This window comes from Lepidochelys kempii, chromosome 3 (assembly GCF_965140265.1).
Source record: "Lepidochelys kempii isolate rLepKem1 chromosome 3, rLepKem1.hap2, whole genome shotgun sequence".
In the NCBI taxonomy this organism is placed as follows: domain Eukaryota; kingdom Metazoa; phylum Chordata; order Testudines; family Cheloniidae; genus Lepidochelys; species Lepidochelys kempii.
In genome coordinates, this window is record NC_133258.1 from 135167453 (window position 1) to 135184605 (window position 17153).

Below are 17153 nucleotides of genomic sequence, written 5' to 3' on the forward strand. Positions count from 1 at the left end.
GGGGGTCTCAGTATTGCTATCCTTACTTCTGCACTGCTCCCTTCAGAGCTGGATGGCCAGAGAGTGGCAGCTGCTGACCAAGGGCCCAGCTCTGAAGGGAGCAGCGCAGAAGTAAGGGTGGCAATACCATACCATGCCACCCTTACTTCTGCGCTGCTGCTGGCAGCGGCTCTGCCTTCAGAGCTGGGTGCTTGGCCAGAGGCCACCGCTCTCCGGCCACCCAGCTGTGAAGGAAGCACCGCTGCCAGCAGCAGCACAGAAGTAAGGGTGGCAGTACCGCAACCCCCCCTACAATAACCTGGTCACCCCCCCCACAACCTCCTTTTGGGTCAGGACCCCTATAGTTACAACCTCATTCAAATTTAAATAGCTGAAATCATGAAAATTTACAATTTTTAAAATCCTATGACTGTGAAATGGACTGTAAATATAGTAGGGCCCTACTTGTTTCCCCCAGGGAAGCCACCGGTTTGTCTCCACCCGCTCATCAGCTCTCACTCACCCTGTCCTGCCATGCCACAAGTACCTCAGAGTCTTTTCTTTTCAGCAGCTGCCATGGCTTCACCAGTGGCTGAGTCCCTGCCTCCTCCTTTCTCCCCCCACCCCCCCGCCAAGAGTGCTCCTTCCTCTCAAGTCCTTTCTGACTGGAGCAGGAGGGAGGAGCAGGAGGGAGGGGCTGAGGGAAGGGAGGGTGCTTGCTGAAATGTTGGAAAAGAAAGGAACATTGTTTCAGCCACTGGCCCAACCCACCCTGGTAGCTGTCCAAGGACTGAAACCCCTGCTGAGACCATGCTGAAGGTAGGCTCAACAGCATTTCTCAAAACTGGGGGTTAGTAAGGTCTGGTCTAGGCTGGCGCTGCCTTAGCAATGAGAACTGGACAAAATAATCAGGCTCAGTGGTTTTACAGAGAGAAAGAGAAAAAGAAAGATACTCTTGTTGTATGTTGTCTTTTATGATAAATTTAACCATGAAAACTTCCATCTCTGCACTTGGGTGTTTCACCAAGTTGTGGTCACAATCTGGAAGTTCATACAAGGAGGAAACCAAATTAAAAAAAAATCCATGAAGGATCAGGTCATATTGAAATACAGACGTCGTGCAGATTCTGTAATGACTGTGCATGGCTCATTGTAAAGCTTCCAAGAGACTGGGCTGTATTTCTTTTTCAAAAAGTCTGTGTTTAAAAAGGCATTTTGTTTCTTATCAATATTACTAGAAGTCCCAGGCAGCCTTGACAATCTCATCTGCATTGTTTGCTCACTCAGATGGTTCAGCAGTTGCTTTGAAAGATGCCATGGTGACAAGTATTTTGTTTTCCTTCTGCTGTTATAGACCTTTACAGCTTGGTGCAATTCCCACCTCAGGAAAGCAGGCACACAGATTGAGAACATCGAAGATGACTTCAGGAATGGCCTTAAACTGATGCTCCTCTTGGAAGTCATTTCAGGTTTGTTAGAAACAAAATGTCTAATGCATTTAGTAAACACCACCCCTGACTTTAGAACCTCGTAGAGATTTTGTAGTGCAAAACTATAACAGAAGTTAATCCTCGACCTTGAGGAGGGTTAGGAGCAATCTTGTTTTCCAGTTGCATGGGACAGCAAAACTCCAGTCCAACAAGTGATCTGTTCACTGTCCATTGGAGGAGCTGCTGACCTGTATTTAAGAATCCTGAGCAAATTGATGGACCATTGCATCTGATCTGAGGCTGAAAATAAAAAGTGGTCTCTCACCTCAGTTTCTTTGTAAATATTTTTGAATAGTAAAGGAAATGGATGATTTGTCCACCAAGCACTTACTGCTTTGCTAAATTCCTTTTCTGCCTCCATTCCTCTAGTTCTGAATCCCACTGCACACAATTGGGAATTGTGTGCACATTTGTGTCCCCCTCCTGCATATTCCTACTGGAAATTGTGTACCTGCCTAGTTCCCACAGAACAAAACCAGAAAATGAATAAATAAAAACCTTTGAAATAACCACAGCTTCTTGTTGAACAACCAGATCTGAGATCCTGGTTATCCTTGGACTGGGCAATTAAAAAAAAAAAAGTTTTTTTCTTAGCCTGCCTCAGGGTGTCATCAGTAGGAAAAAAATGAGTGAAATACTCTCTTAAAAGAATGAAAACTGTTAAAGATCGGCAGTGCATGAGTGAGCTTAAAGAGTTACAGATGAATACATTTTAAAATAAAGGTTCTGTGCTTCTGAGCTGATGATGTCCCAAAGCCATACTATGACTGCAGCTGTCTGAACCATTTGGCTTTGGGTGATATCACAAACTGCTGTTGGAGAGACATAAAACCTGCAGGGTCCTTAGGCCCTGCAACTAAGAGTTTACTTTTCCTCTGCATGTGGAGGTCACAAATTTATTTTTTAACAATTTTAGTCAGTTTTTAACCCCTTAGTATGAGTACTCCAAACTTTTTCTTTTCTTTTTTTAATTATTAAGCAAGCTTTTCAAAAGTTGGTGCCTAAAATCAGGCTCAGAAATCCATATTTAGAGACCTTAAATCAGGGGTCGGCAACCTTTCAGAAGTGGTGTGCCGAGTCTTCATTTTATTCACTCTAATTTCATGTTTCGCATGCCAGTAATACATTGTAATGTTTTTAGAAGGTCTCTTTCTATAAGTCTATAATATATAACTAAACTATTGTTCTATGTAAAGTAAATAAGGTTTTTAAAATATTTAAGAAGTTTCATTTAAAATTAAATTAAAATGCAGAGCCCGCCGGACTGGTGGCCAGGACCCAGGCAGTGTGAGTGCCACTGAAAATCAGCTGGTGGGCCACCTTTGGCACACGTGCCATAGGTTGCCTACCCCTGCCTTAAATAATTAGTGGTCTGATCTTCAAAACTTCTGAGCACTGAACAGCTCCTATTGACTTATTTATGCAAACCAGCTAAATCATCTATTTCCTCTGCCATTCAAAGGTGGGGAGCAGTCACCAGCAGACTGTGATTACCTGACGATGCCCCTGTGAAGAGGGATGGTTATGAGGGGCATATTGGATGATAAAGGGAAAGGATCAAGGGAAGGAGCATTTCTAAGTCATGTTTTTTTGTGGAACGCTTTGAATTTGTGTAGGGGGGATTTATTCACATATAGTTACTCTCTTGACCATTTGAGAAGACATAGTCATGCAGCCCTTGGTACCAGACGGTGGCAGCATGGCTCTGACAGTGATGGATGAGGTTGGGATAAGTCCAGAGGTGGCAGGGATGCCCACAGGGTCCTGACGTCTGGGATTTGTTCCCATTTAACCACACCGATTCTCAGATTCTGCATTTTTTCCAGGATACTCCTCTTCCCTCTTGTGCATCTCTGCCAATCCTACTGTCCGACAGCAGCTCTTCAAATGCCATGGGTTTGGGGAGATTTTACACAGAAAGGGATGACATGGCTGTCTGATTTATATGATTTCCTTCCCTTGTAATCAGGAAGGAAAGGATGATGAGCTATGAGGAAGGGCCTGTTCACTTCCTTTTTACTTTCTTTCAACTATAAAGCAGACACTAACAGCACAATAAAATATGAAAAGTGTATCCATTTATATACCTCTTATGTTTGGGCAAACATCAAATTTTATTCAGGTTTCACTGCTGTACCGGAAGATCAAGGTAAGAAACTTCTTTGCTTTTTTGTGGGTTTGTTCAAAGGCACTTGACATTCTTTCAGAAAAATACCTCCAGAATAACTGTTAGCTTTTAGAAAATGTACTGCATACATTCTATCTGAGTTTTCTAGTCACTGGTGTGTCTGTTGCCAGGTGCCTGTAAGAATAATTGCATTCAACTTGTTGTACTACAGGGGAAAGACTACCAAAACCAGACAGAGGAAAAATGCGCTTCCATAAAATTGCTAATGTCAACAAAGCCCTGGATTATATTGCCAGCAAAGGAGTGAAACTTGTGTCAATTGGTGCAGAAGGTATGTGGAAACACTTGACAATAGGCCTTGGTCTATAGGCATACATATCCCAAAGAAGCTAGACAGCAGAGATCAGGGGCCAAATTTGTCCTGGTGCCTCCTTGGCCATGGAAGGCCAAGGCCCCTGATGCATCTTGATGGCTTCTCTGCAGATGTGGGAAGACAAGAATTGGAAAGATTTTGGGTGTGGGGAGATGTGGGTTGTGGAAGGGCTTGATGATTCTAGAATTTGCTTCTCTACATAGTTAGGTTTAATGGTCTATAATTTCTTGGCATTTGCCCATTCCTTTTCTTAAAGATTAGGACAACATTTGGTTCTTTCAGTGCCTTCTTTTATTCCAACATGCTATTAAAAACCAGTAACTTTAGAAATCAGATAGGAGTCTAGAATGTACCTCATACAGCCCTGGGTCTTTGTTTATCTCTTTAGTGAGTATAATGTATAGCGGACTTCTTTTGATAAAATTGCTTGGGAGTTGAGACCTATTCCCAATTGTTACTACGGTGACTGTACACGGTTACTACATTTTTAAGACCAAGGTTCAACATTCTAGATGCAGTTAAAAGAGTGGACAATGGAAAAAGTGGTGGCTGGAGCTGGTTGGATACTGAACCCAAAATGAAGTGGAACTAGATGTGACATGATTATTTTGTTGTTCTGCTCCAAATAGTCACTGTAGTTACATTAAAATACGTGATTGGCTGGTTGGATTTTGAGAAACATAATTTGATGGTTGAAATATGCAGGATCTCACAGCAGATGGGATTTGCCAAATGCAGCTTCCCATGGAGCTTCCCATTCAGCATCTAGACATTACAGTGATTTGTGCTATCTAAATTAGATTGTTTCATGGTTCCCACCCTTGATCTAATTGCCCCATCCCCATGTTTTTATCCTTACTCCAGCCTCCAACCCTTAACCTCAGGGGGCTGAGTGAGAGGGGGAGGGTAACTGGATTAGAGGGAGGAAGGATATTTAGGTAGGAGTGAGTGGGAGAACAACCTTCATGGCTTCAGAGGCAATAGTGCCACTTAGGTGAAGTTTGTGGGGGGCAAATGTTTCCCCTAAGGTTTTTGCACTTGCTCAAAGTTCCATAGGGCCATGTAGCTGGTGGGGGGTGAGCTATGGCCTGACCACTTTTAAGCCATGGTCCTATACTAAATCGGTATGGCTGCTGCTGGAGCATTATTCAGATTTGGTCCAGCCGCCCCTCCATTTATATGGAGGAGCAGCTGGGCCAAATGGTATTGCAACTGGGTATATAGGGAAACTGTTCCTGTACGACAGAGCCCCGGAGAGTCCATCAAGAACTTGACTCATGGTGGCACTGGCTCATACACTATGTGGGTCAGAGACAAGGACACCTGGGGTCCCTGTCGGGGGGGAAGGGAGATAAGCAGGGACTGGAAAGCGGTCCCTGCCAGTGTGTGTGTGTATGTGTGTGTGGGACACTGGAATTCCTCCCCCACCAAAGAAATATCTGAATTGGTGCCACTGTTCACAGGTATAGTTAAGGTTTGGGTTGGTGTTTCAGAGCTGCGGGTGTTCATTTAGTCCGTTATAAACAGGTATCATTTGCCAAATTCAGATCCAGATCTAGGTTCAGATTTCCAGCATCACCAGAGAACAGATGTGTCAAAGCTGAGTTTTTGGTGGACTCTACTCTGACTTAGATTAGACTGAACTGCCTGGGTGCTTACGTGTGTGTGTAGCTGTCTTTAAAATATTGATTTTAATTGTTCGTCTTTGGGTATTTGTGGTTTGCGCAGTCTCTCCCAAAATCAAAGCTAATATCAAAGTGCTGCTTTAATTAATGTTTTGCTGTTCTTCAGCTACTGAATAGAACAAGGAGAGCAAGGCGGACAAACTATGTAGCAGAAATAAAAAAAAAAAGTGCTCCCCCTTCCCCCCTCCGGTATACTTTATACTTGTGCTATTCTGAGAGCAATATTGTATTCTATGGACAGCAGAGGGCATTGAAGAGCCAATTTACATGTGGAAATAGAAATCAAGTGTAAGGCAGACTGTTTGCAGAGCTGGTATAGAAATACTGAACCAACTGGCCAAAATTAGAATTAAAATGGATTAAACAAATGGTCTGGTGAGTAGTGCTTTTCACTGTCACATGGGAATCTTAAATTCACTGGCTGAGGTGAAGAGCTCTGCTGACGGTTGCTTACTCTACCTGATAATATTTTATACATACTGACCAAGATTTTCTAGGTGCTTAATGTTAGGCTCCTAAATCCATAATTAGGCACTTAAAGAAGCCCCCAGGGATCTCTCATTGATTTGTGGGAGCTGCTGGGTGCACAACACTTCTGAAAATCAGGTCACTTATTGAGGTCTCTAAGTATGGACTTAACGCTAGGCTCCTAAGTACCCATTTTTAAAGATATTGGCCCCTGTATATACTGTTTTCCACATGAAGATCTCAAACATGAATGAATGAATGAATTTATCCTTACAAGACCCCTGTGAGGTAAAGTATCAGCCCTGTTTTACAGATGGGAAAACTGAAGCACAGAAAGGTTAATTGGGCCTTAATGTAAATGAGAAGCAGGTCCGGGCTGAGGAGTCAAGAGTTCTAGGTTTCGTTCCCAGCTTTGTCGCAGACTTCTTGTGTAACGTTGGGCAAGTCGCTTAACTTTTGTGCTTCACATTCCTCATCTGTAAAATTGGAGATAATAGTTACAAAGCTTGATTCATTAATGTTTGGAAGCTTTTTAGATTATTGGGTGGAAGGTACAAAAGAAAAGCCAAGTATTATCATTATCATTATTATTTATTATAATAATAATAATAATATAATATTTATTTTGACACAAAGAGGAACATATAAATTAAAACAGGCCAAATGGTGTTTCAGCTGTGGCTACTGGTGGCTATAAATCACCTAATCTTTCATAAACATTTTTGGGATATGTTTTAATTTCCAAAATGTGAAGTCATTGTCTCTACATCTGTTGAGGATCATGTGTAATTTTCTGACACTGAGCAATGAAGAGTCTGTAGTGAACCTAGTGCCACCAACTGTGATTTAAACCAGAGGCCCAGAATAAAGATTAAACCACTAGTCCTGTGCAGCTCTAGTGCAAAATTCTATTTAATGTATTTATGAGTTGTCTCTATTCAGTAAATGTGTGGTGTTCATAGCCCAGGAAATGGCCAATCACTGGTTTTTGTTAGTTTTTTTTGTTTGTTTGTTTTTTGGGTGGGTGTGACCAGGGTCCTTGTGGGGAGCCAGCTCTGGTCACTCAATTAGGGTGACCTGAAAAGAATGGGGCAGCCAAACCCCAAAAAGCTGGTGAATATTCCAATACTTAGATTTACCAAGCCAGCATAAAACAGCTTCTTTATTACCTTACTGGTTACTCAGAAGTCCAAACAATACAGTTCCCTTAAAGTGATCCAGCCTCAGGCCTCCATCTAGGTATCCATGTCAAATATGATGAAAATTTCTGTAAATCTTATTTCATCATGTAAAAGAAAAGGTTCTACCAATCCCAAAGGTTTACCTCCCAGGTTACCACATTACCTCCCAGGTTAATGAAAGTTTCAGACCTTACCGAAATACACACTATAGCAAATTTTTATTAAACTAAACTAAACTTTGTTAAAAAACAAAAGAGAGAGAGTGTGGTTAAAAGATCAATATACATACAGACATGAGTTCAATTCACTGAGGTGCAGATTCATAGCATAGATGGTGAGCTTTGTAGTTGCAAAGAGTTCTTTCAGAAATAGTTCATAGGTTATAGTCCAATGTCCAAATGTCATATTCAGGGCATACCAGCATAACTGGGACCTCAGTCTTGCAACTCAAACGTCCCCTGATGAAGCATACACAGATCGAGATGACAGAATCAGGACCCAAGGATCTTTTATACATTTTCATGTCTTTTGACAAGTTGGGAGTTCAAAAGGTAATTAGCATGACTTTGAAAGAGGTCCATCACCGGTACTTCGCTATACAAATTAACATAAGGCCATTTGCTTGTTCCTCCACCATTCACAGTATATTTCAAAGTGAGATGAATACCGAGATATCATAGAATCATAGAATATCAGGGTCGGAAGGGACCTCAGGAGGTCATCTAGTCCAACCCCCTGCTTAAAGCAGGACCAATCCCCAATTTCTTTCTTTCTTTCTTTCTTTCTTTCTTTTTTTTTGTCCCAGATCTCTAAATGGCCCCCTCAAGGATTGAACTCACAACCCTGGATTTAGCGGTGATAGGATATTCTTTTCACCTCTGAATTATCAGAATACAGCATAGACAGGGACTGCATGGTCCACCCTACTCATACATATGTAAATACACAAAAACACAATCATGTTCTCCCCACGTCTTATGAGGGTTATTTATTTTGCAGGATGTTTTAACGCTTTCTAGCCATGCGTCACAGTGGGTTTAAAGAAAAAAAAAATCAAATAAATTGAAGGTGCTTTTTTTTGTATCCTGGGTTGAATAAACTGAGAAATTGAGGAGACTGGTAGTACAGAAGATCATTAATAGGAAGGACCTCCAAGGAGTTGTTTGTTAGATGAGAAGAAAAAAATTTCAAAAAACAAAGTGGGCTGCTGAATCTGCTGAAAGACAAACAACTAAGTAAAATAGGAAAACAACAAAAAAACATTTTGGGCCTTCAGTCAACCTCCTCCCGCCCCCCAAATTTTTATCCCTTCTCCATCTTCTTCTCCCCAGAATAATTGTGGATGTAGTTTAGCTTATGATGGGTTTTGAGTGAATTGAAAGGTAGGGGCTGCAGTTCTCTCAAAGCAAACAGGCAATGAAAACACAGATATGCATCTGAAGAAGTGAGGTTTTTACCTACGAAAGCTTATGCTCAAATAAATCTGTTAGTCTTTAAGGTGCCACCGGACTCCTTGTTACAGATATGAGAGTTATTCTGGGGATAATATCCCTGATGGCCTGTAGAGGAGGGAGAAAGGAATGAATCAAAGTATGCTTTAATTACTTTCAGCAGTTTAGCAGTTTTGTTCTCCTTGCTTTTTGGTATTTTTTCTATGTATGTCAGATATGTTTTGGCTCTTTCATACAATGTTTTGGCTAAGGAGACTGAGGAACTGACACATCTACTTTATTGCTGACAAATAATTTGAAAGTTCTGTCTGGAGCCCTGGGAACAGCGGGATTGTAGTAGCCAGTCAGAATAGAAAGATTTGTATATTTGTCGTGTAGCTGTTATGAAATAATCACACAGGCCCAGAGCCACAAAATTGTTTATAGGCTCCTGACTTCCATTGGTTTCAATGGAAGTTAGGAGCCTAAATACTTTTGCAGATCTGGGACGCAGCGATTATGCAAATACACTAATTGGCTGACAGTCAGCATGCTCCATGAGTATTGCAATCCAGCTATTGTACAGTTTGAGAAATGACTGTATAGTGATTCGTACATCAACATCCACAACCAATCAAAGTGCAAGGAAATGCGTATGTGAGGAAAAAACAACTGAGATATGCACCAGTTACGATTCAATCGCCTCTGATTGATTAAGAAAGTTCAGTTTTGGTATAATTCATGGTAAACTTCAGGAGGGCCATGATCCTCCAAGGCCTATACAACGGTGGTAGCAGTGGCACATGGAGTCCTGAGAAGAGGGATGTAAATCTTGGAAAAATTAGTTGGAACCCCCTAAGAGTGAAGAGGAAAAATAAAAAAACAGTTATCTTTTTAACACTGATTATTGCACTATAAAAATAAATGTTACAATGAAGGGGCACCAGAACAGGGGAATCTAGGGGCCCACGGCCTCCCCTCTTTTAAAAGTGGGAGGGCGGTGCTCTTTCACTTTTTACTGGCCGCAAGGGCGAGGGACGCGGGGGAGGGGTCGGAGAGGAGTGAGTGGAGGGCGGGGCCTCCAGGAGAAGGGACGGCACAAGGCTGGGGCCTTGGTTCGGGCGCTGGTGATCCCCCCACTATTGAGGACCTTCTGCTGCTCCTGTTACAATGTCACTGTGCTGGGGTTTCCAGTACCTTGGGAGTTACTTCCACAAACTCCATGGAAAGGGGGAGAAAATCCTGATTGGGTTGCAAATAGAATTGGTGTCTTGAATCACTTTCAAACCACAGGGATAAAAAATGCCATTCAAATTACTTATGTGCATGCGGGCATTGTCAGTATATATTTAGAAGAATATGACTTAAAAGATAGCTGAACGTTTATCATTAGTAACACATCAGTGTACATACACAAAGTACTTTTAAAAAAATTCCTTGTAACTTGGCCAAATCAAATTGAATTTTCATCAGACAACCAAAAGGTGCACATGTAACCTATGGCCAAGTGCTCAGCAACAAACAGCTTTCATTGTCCTCAGTGGGTGCTGCTGGCTGTTGACCAGTTTTGAAAATCTGACCCTACCTAAGGACAATGGGTAAAATTTTCAAACCTGTCTAAAACTTAGGAATTGAAGTCCCATTTCCAGAAGGGACTTAGGCACTAGGGTGCCTAAGTCTTATTGAAACATCTATGGAACTTAGGCTCCAAAATGCCAAAGTCATGTTTGAAAATGGAACTTCGGCTCCTAAGTCATTTAGGCACTTAAAGAAATTTACCCCCCTCTCTAAATCAGATTTCAAGTTTGTACACCACTAATGCATGAGAGCTGTTAAAAATTTGCAAAAAATTGTTTGTTCACTTGCTTTGTATTTGAAAACAGCAAGACTGATTTTGCTCAAACTTTAGTGCTTATCTACCTCGATAGCTATTCTGCAATAGCTATTCCTGATTAACTCCATGTGTGGATGCTCTTATTCTGGAGTAAGAGTGCAGAATAAGGCCTTGTCTACACTACTGCAGTAAGTTGACCCAAGTTATGCTACTCCAGTTACGTGAATAACGTAACTGGAGTCGATGTAGCTTAGGTCAACTTACTGCAGTGTCTGCACCGTGCTGCGTTGATGGAAGACGCTCTCCCGTCAACTTACCTTACTCTTTCTGGTGGAGTACTGGAGTTGACTACAGAGCTCTCTGCCATCAATTTAGCGGGTCTTCACTAGACCTGCTAAATTGACACCCTTGCAGCAGCGCCGATCTATGGGTAAGTGTAGACACATGGCCTAAGAGTGTGAACACATGGAGTTACTCGGGAACAGTTAATCCTCTTTAAATTCACACACTAATTTATTCCAGATTAATTGTTAAGTGTAGACAAGCCTTCAGAGAAATATTTTTTCCTTAGGTAGCGACTAAACAGAGAAAAGTCAGTCTGAATGGTGAAAATTTGAGAAAATCAGAATCAATTGAATAAAGCACTTTAGTATGGAAGTGGTGACCTTAGCTGTAAGTAATTTTCAAGCTTAATTAGCCTGAGCAGAACCATGAGCTTGTTGAAAATCCAACTAGAAGAAATTCTGTATAGGTTAAGAATTACGAAACTTGCAGTATAACAGATGTGCAGGATGAAAGTAAGAGGACACATTGCAAACTGTACTTTGTGAATTCTGGTTTCCCTTTTTTACCCTAGAAATTGTTGATGGCAATGTGAAAATGACCCTGGGTATGATATGGACCATCATCCTTCGCTTTGCTATTCAGGACATTTCAGTAGAAGGTAAGAATATACCCCTGGCTATCTTAAAATAGTTAGGGCAAAGCACGTCAATTTGAGTTGACGTTAAAATTAAGTAAAAAATCTATTTTTGTCAGATTACTGGATCACTGTGTAGTGGTACAACATACGATTTACAAGATTGTCTGCCTGAGCTTGCTGATCTGCTAGCTTCCATATGCAATCCAGGCCTGGTCTACACTACAGTGTTAGGTCGAATTCTGCTGTTTCCACACATCAAGCCATAGCTTAATCTTTGCCTCTTCACTGTACACTTTCGCCAGCTCTCTGAACTTCCTGCTTTCTGGAGCAAGCATCCTGTATCTGTCCACTTCTCCACCTCTTTGCAAATCTGATCTGAGTACATATGTTTTTTTCTTTCTCTGTACCTCTTAATTTCTTCTACTGCTTTAGTGTTTTTTTGTTTTGTTTTACTGTCCCTAAGTAATTGTATTCAACTCTGGAAGGTGTCTTGCAGTTTGTATGAAGGACATTTTCACGTGTTGGCTGTACTGTATTGTTGGTCAAATGCCTCTCTACTTAAATCAGTTTTAAATTGTGAAAAGTGTCACTGACAATTCTAGAAACTAATCTCTAGTTTCCACAGGAAGGATGTAATGTATAAGCAGTGGTAGTGCAAGCTTCCCACACTGCCCTGCCAGGAGTGTCATGATAGACCTGGAGGAACCACCTCTAGTGTTGAGATGAAGATCAGTCTCTAGGGTCTATTTAGTCCTTGATTTATGTGTTGAGACTGCCAACAAGGGGGCCAGTTGTGGTGGTGGTGGTGGCAATTTTGTGACATTGACAGCTAACCCCGGGGAAACGAACTGAGACCATCAACATCTATTGCACAGTCCCCCCCCCCCCCCAGCAGATAGTAACAAGTTCCAGCTTGTGAATGTTATTTAAAATAATAGGGAGTAGTCTACCTGAGCTCCTTTTCATTCTTTCTTTTTCTCTCTGATGTCCTTTACAGAGACTTCAGCCAAAGAAGGTCTGCTGCTGTGGTGTCAAAGGAAAACTGCTCCTTACAGAAATGTGAACATTCAGAACTTCCATCTTAGGTAAGATCACATTATTTCAAGGGATAAAATACAAGTGTTTTGCATCAGATTCTGCTCCCAGTTGTGTACATGTAACTAAGAGCATTATTTGGCCCTTAATGTTTAAACTGGTATATACTGGCTCATTCAATGTATGGGAAAAAAAGTTTTTACCGGCAGAACCCTGGCATAAGTTCAAGTTTATATTCAAAGTATAGATTATGCTATCTTCAGTTCTTGGTTTACGGAGTATGTTCCAGACTATTTTATTATTGCATGTATCTTTGGTTAGGGAAAATGTTTTCTTAAAATAATAGATGCTTATATTGTTTGAATTTTACCTTTTGGATGACAGAAGTTTTTATGTGTAACACTTGTATTGAATCTTTATCTGGGAATTGTCTTTGCTTGTACATTTTGAAGTCAGGTTAACAGAACCTCTTAAAGCTTTTAGTATTACAAATGTCTTGTGTAGTATCCAATCCTACAAATTGCTGTACACAAGTTGATCCTTGTGCCCATGCAGAGTCCAATTGGTCCATCAGAATGGAGTATCTTGCAGGATCAGGGCCTATGTCTGTAAATTAGTTTTGACATGATCCCTAAATGGATGTAAGTGATGGCTCCATTATTGTCTCCAGGATCATTGTTATAAGGTCTGATCCTGAGAAGTACTGAGCATCTGAAACTTCCACTGAAGACAGGGGGAAGTGCAGGTGCTCAGCAACATTCAGAATGAGACCCATAATACATAGAAAGTGTTTAAATAAATTAAGCTTTTTTTTCTGCTGCCACTGTATGTTCCGTTGAGAAAAGCCCAGTTGTGGTGTTATAATTGCATGATATAAGTGACATTGAAAAAGACTCTTGGACAAGCATGTTCTGTTAGCCGAATCTTCAGGGGTTCATTTGGCCCTTGATATGCGTGTGACCATAAATATATTTGGAGGGTTATGCACATGCATTGAAAGCAGAACCTGTATCCTTTTGTGTCCTGGAGCATCACAGAAGCTAACCAGTTTCTACTCAGGACGCATTTTACATAACATACACTGTGTAAAGACCCCTGTAGGGCGATCAGGAATATATGGATTATAGAAGAGTGAGTACACAGTCTACTAACAGAACCACACAGTGAGGGTGGACCCATGAGATTTAATTATCTGGATGCAACATGGGCCTTCATGCATATAGCAAAACATTAAGTGAGGGTCAAACTGTCCAATGTAATGATTGTATTAACTTATTTTTCCATTTTATTTTCTATTGTTTGTTGTAAAGCTGGAAAGACGGCCTTGCACTCTGTGCACTTATCCACAGACACCGACCTGATCTTATTGACTACTCCAAGCTAAATAAGGTCATCAGTCTGGGTGCCACAGCATGCTGATCTGCAGTGATCTGGTTCACTTCCTATTTGCTTAGCATGTTTCCTTAAGGATGAGCTGAGAAGTGCTTACTAACTCTGACTGGTTTGCCAGGCTCCTGACAAAACTGATTCTGAGGAAGAAGGACACTCCCTCCTTTTCCTCCCCCCTTCCACCTCCCCCTGCCCCACTTCAGCAGCTAACATTACATACGCTTGGCCTGATTCTCCACTGCTTTGCATCTTGGGAACTCATTTATACCAGTGCAAAGTGGGTGTGAAATCCTAATAGAACCGAATTCCCCCCTCATGCTGGTGGCGGTGTTTACACCCACTTTGCATAGGTGTAAATGTAAGCGCAAAGCAGTAGCGCAGGGGTTCTCAACCTTTTTCTTTCTGAGCCTCCCTCCAACATGCTAGAAAAATTCCACGGCCCACCTGTGCCACAACACCTGTTTTCCTGCATATAAAAGCCAGGGCCAGCGTTAGGGGGGTAGCAAGCAGGGCAATTGCCAGGGGCCCCATGCCACAGGGGGTCCTGCAAAGCTAATTTGCTCTGCCCTTGGGTCTGGGTAATAAATTACCTCTAGCAGGAAATAACAAGACTTACAAATTAAAGTTCACAAAGAAAATATTAATTTCTTGTTACTTTGTTTTTAACAGAATTCCACCAATGTCCCCTACAAGCATAAACCTAATGGTGCCCTAACGTCACTAGGTTACAGACAAGGGGAGTACGTTATTCTCACAATGGGTCTGATCGTAGCAGAACAGAGGGCGCAAATGGGGTCTGACTGTGTTGCTGTTGAAATTGGTGGCTTTACTAGTTTAGAAAGTCTTCAAAAGAAAAAACATTAAAAATCTCATCTATCGGGGTCATGAATAACTATTTTAGGGGGTGTGAGGATGAGGGGCAAGCACATACCTCAGATTTGCCAGATTGTAACAGATGAACAATGCTAGAAAAGAAAGAGGAATAGAGTTGTTTCATCCCAGTTTTGGGGATTTACAGTTAATTTCCTGTGCTCTAAAATGAGAATACAGCTAAAAGTCTCCTTCAGTGCCAGCCAGGGAGAAGACTTCATGGGCATGTGTGCAGTGCTCCAAAAGATCCATGACATGTTTGCGGCTGGCCTGGATCAGCTGGGTTGGACTGCAGGGCTAAAAATTGCAGTGTTAGCCCCGCAACCTGAGCCCTGAGAGCCCAAGTCAATTCATCCAGGCTCTGAGACTTGGTGTAGTGGGTTCTTTATTGGAGTGTAAACATACCCCATCATTGTCTTAACTTGCTAGATGCTACCAAACACTTCTCATTTGTGAAAGAGATTGTTAAGTCATAGATCGGATTCTTCATTCCCTGCTCCCCATAGTAAATAGATTCTACAAAGGAATTGGCTGTTATGGGAAAGCGCTTTGAAGAAAAAAAGAACTAAAATGAAATGATTTATAAAGCTGGTTCTGTTTTATAAGTATTAAAAAGTTATGCTGGGGCCTGCGAGGCACATAATAATAAATAGTCAATCGATTTATAATGCTAACTTAAACTCATAAAGTATTAATCTGAACACTAAGGCATTTGGAAAGTATTAATTTTGAGCTCAGTCCTACTCTTCTTACTTAAGGTGAGTAAGAGGATTTAGCATTTCATCTTACTTTTGGTTAATGATTTTCAACAGCAGTTTGCCCCCCATTTGTTCTTTACACTGCTCCTAAAACAATTCTATCCCAATTACAAATCTAAACCAAAATGTCAAAATTGTCAGCTAGCACCAGCATGGTCTCCAGTTTTACGCACACACCATTTTCTGCACAAACATACCTACTAGGTAAACAGACAACCTGTTTGTGCATTTAAAGGTACTTATGCATAACAGATGCTAACTTTCTGGAAGGCCTGCTGAAACCTTGACCACAGTGTACAAAACTTCCATAGTAAAACCATTTTATTTTTGTGTGTGCGGTGGGAAGATAGAACAGAACTCAAACAAATGTGCCTTGATGAGACTGCCGTGTCAATCATGTGCAGAATGATCGTAACATTGGGCTTTTTTCCTGTCCTGGCTGTGTTTGACTGGCTACTTGTTGGGTGTCTTAACAACTGTCTTGGTGTTTTTTCTTTTGGTATGATATCTGTTTCTCCTGCATGCCTTCTTTTCTTTTCTCATCTATGCATCTTGTGTGGACTTATCGTAGCTGGAAGGATGGCCTTGCTCTCAGTGCCCTTATCCATAGACACAGGCCTGATCTTCTTGACTATGACAAGTTAGATGAGGTATTTCTGTAGCCGCAACAGAGATTTTTAATTACTGTGGTTTGTAGCTTTATTTTATGGTATGGGTGATGGATATCTCCCAGCATCTCAGGCTTCACTATAATTTTAAACAAATCTTCTCCCAAATCTTCAGAGCTTTGATCAATCATTGATTATACAACGAACATACCAGTGGGGGGTGTCTATCACTCATCTATAAGAAAAGTATCTCAAATTAGTCAATAGGTTTCACTTAGATTTAGTCTAGTTTTTATACATATTTCATATCTGTAACATAGTTTTTGTACATGCCATTAACCCATGTTGTATATACATGGTGTTGCATGTACATAAATATATATATCCACAAATAAAGTTCCATAGATTTTAAATATTGGCCAAATTTTAAATGCCTTTTAATTGAAATGATGCAGCTGATATAACCTACTATATGAAATACACTTGATAGTAAAGTTAGAAAATGCAGCTATTGTGTATAATATACAAATGAGCCAAAATCTTTAGGCCAGGCAAAAGCCTTCATAACATATAATTTTTCAAATTGAGTGATGAGTATGATATATATTTGCTCGAAAGAGGTACCACTGGGAACATTACTTACGTTTTGGAAACACATGCATAATATGCAGAAAATTAAATACTTCATACTCAGAAGATGTGTGAAGTACAGACTTCTATGAAACTTGGAATAATCACTGTGAGTTAAATCTCACTATTTTCACTGATGTAACCAAAAAAAAAAAAAAAAGCCCACTTGAGACATCATGACCCTTCTCTAGGATAGCACTTTTATGCCAGCGCAAGACCCGGATGCTGCCTGCAAGGAACAGATCTATCTACTGGGAGAACCTGTGTCTCTTCTACCCAAGACAAGGTCTTCCACCAGTAGTGGCATTTTCAGAAACCAAGACCTCTCACAAAGAGTGTTTTCACCCTAATGTGAAACACTGAGGGTATGTCT

At 41.0% G+C, this 17153-nt stretch overlaps 1 protein-coding gene across 13 annotated transcripts in view; it reads left to right on the top strand.

Annotated features, from left to right (window-relative positions):
- The window catches only part of ACTN2 (actinin alpha 2), an 89082-nt gene that overhangs the window by 28940 nt on the left and 42989 nt on the right, over positions 1–17153 (top strand). For 11 of the 13 annotated variants that reach the window (XM_073338220.1, XM_073338208.1, XM_073338211.1 and 8 more), the window contains exons 2-6: positions 1334–1448; positions 3809–3928; positions 11425–11511; positions 12488–12575; positions 13836–13914. In XM_073338220.1, the coding sequence (XP_073194321.1) occupies positions 1334–1448; positions 3809–3928; positions 11425–11511; positions 12488–12575; positions 13836–13914 (489 nt within the window). Of the gene's footprint in view, positions 1–1333; positions 1449–3808; positions 3929–11424; positions 11512–12487; positions 12576–13835; positions 13915–16113; positions 16193–17153 lie in introns of all 13 variants that reach the window. The other 2 variants (XM_073338214.1, XM_073338210.1) reach the window with 1 other exon arrangement.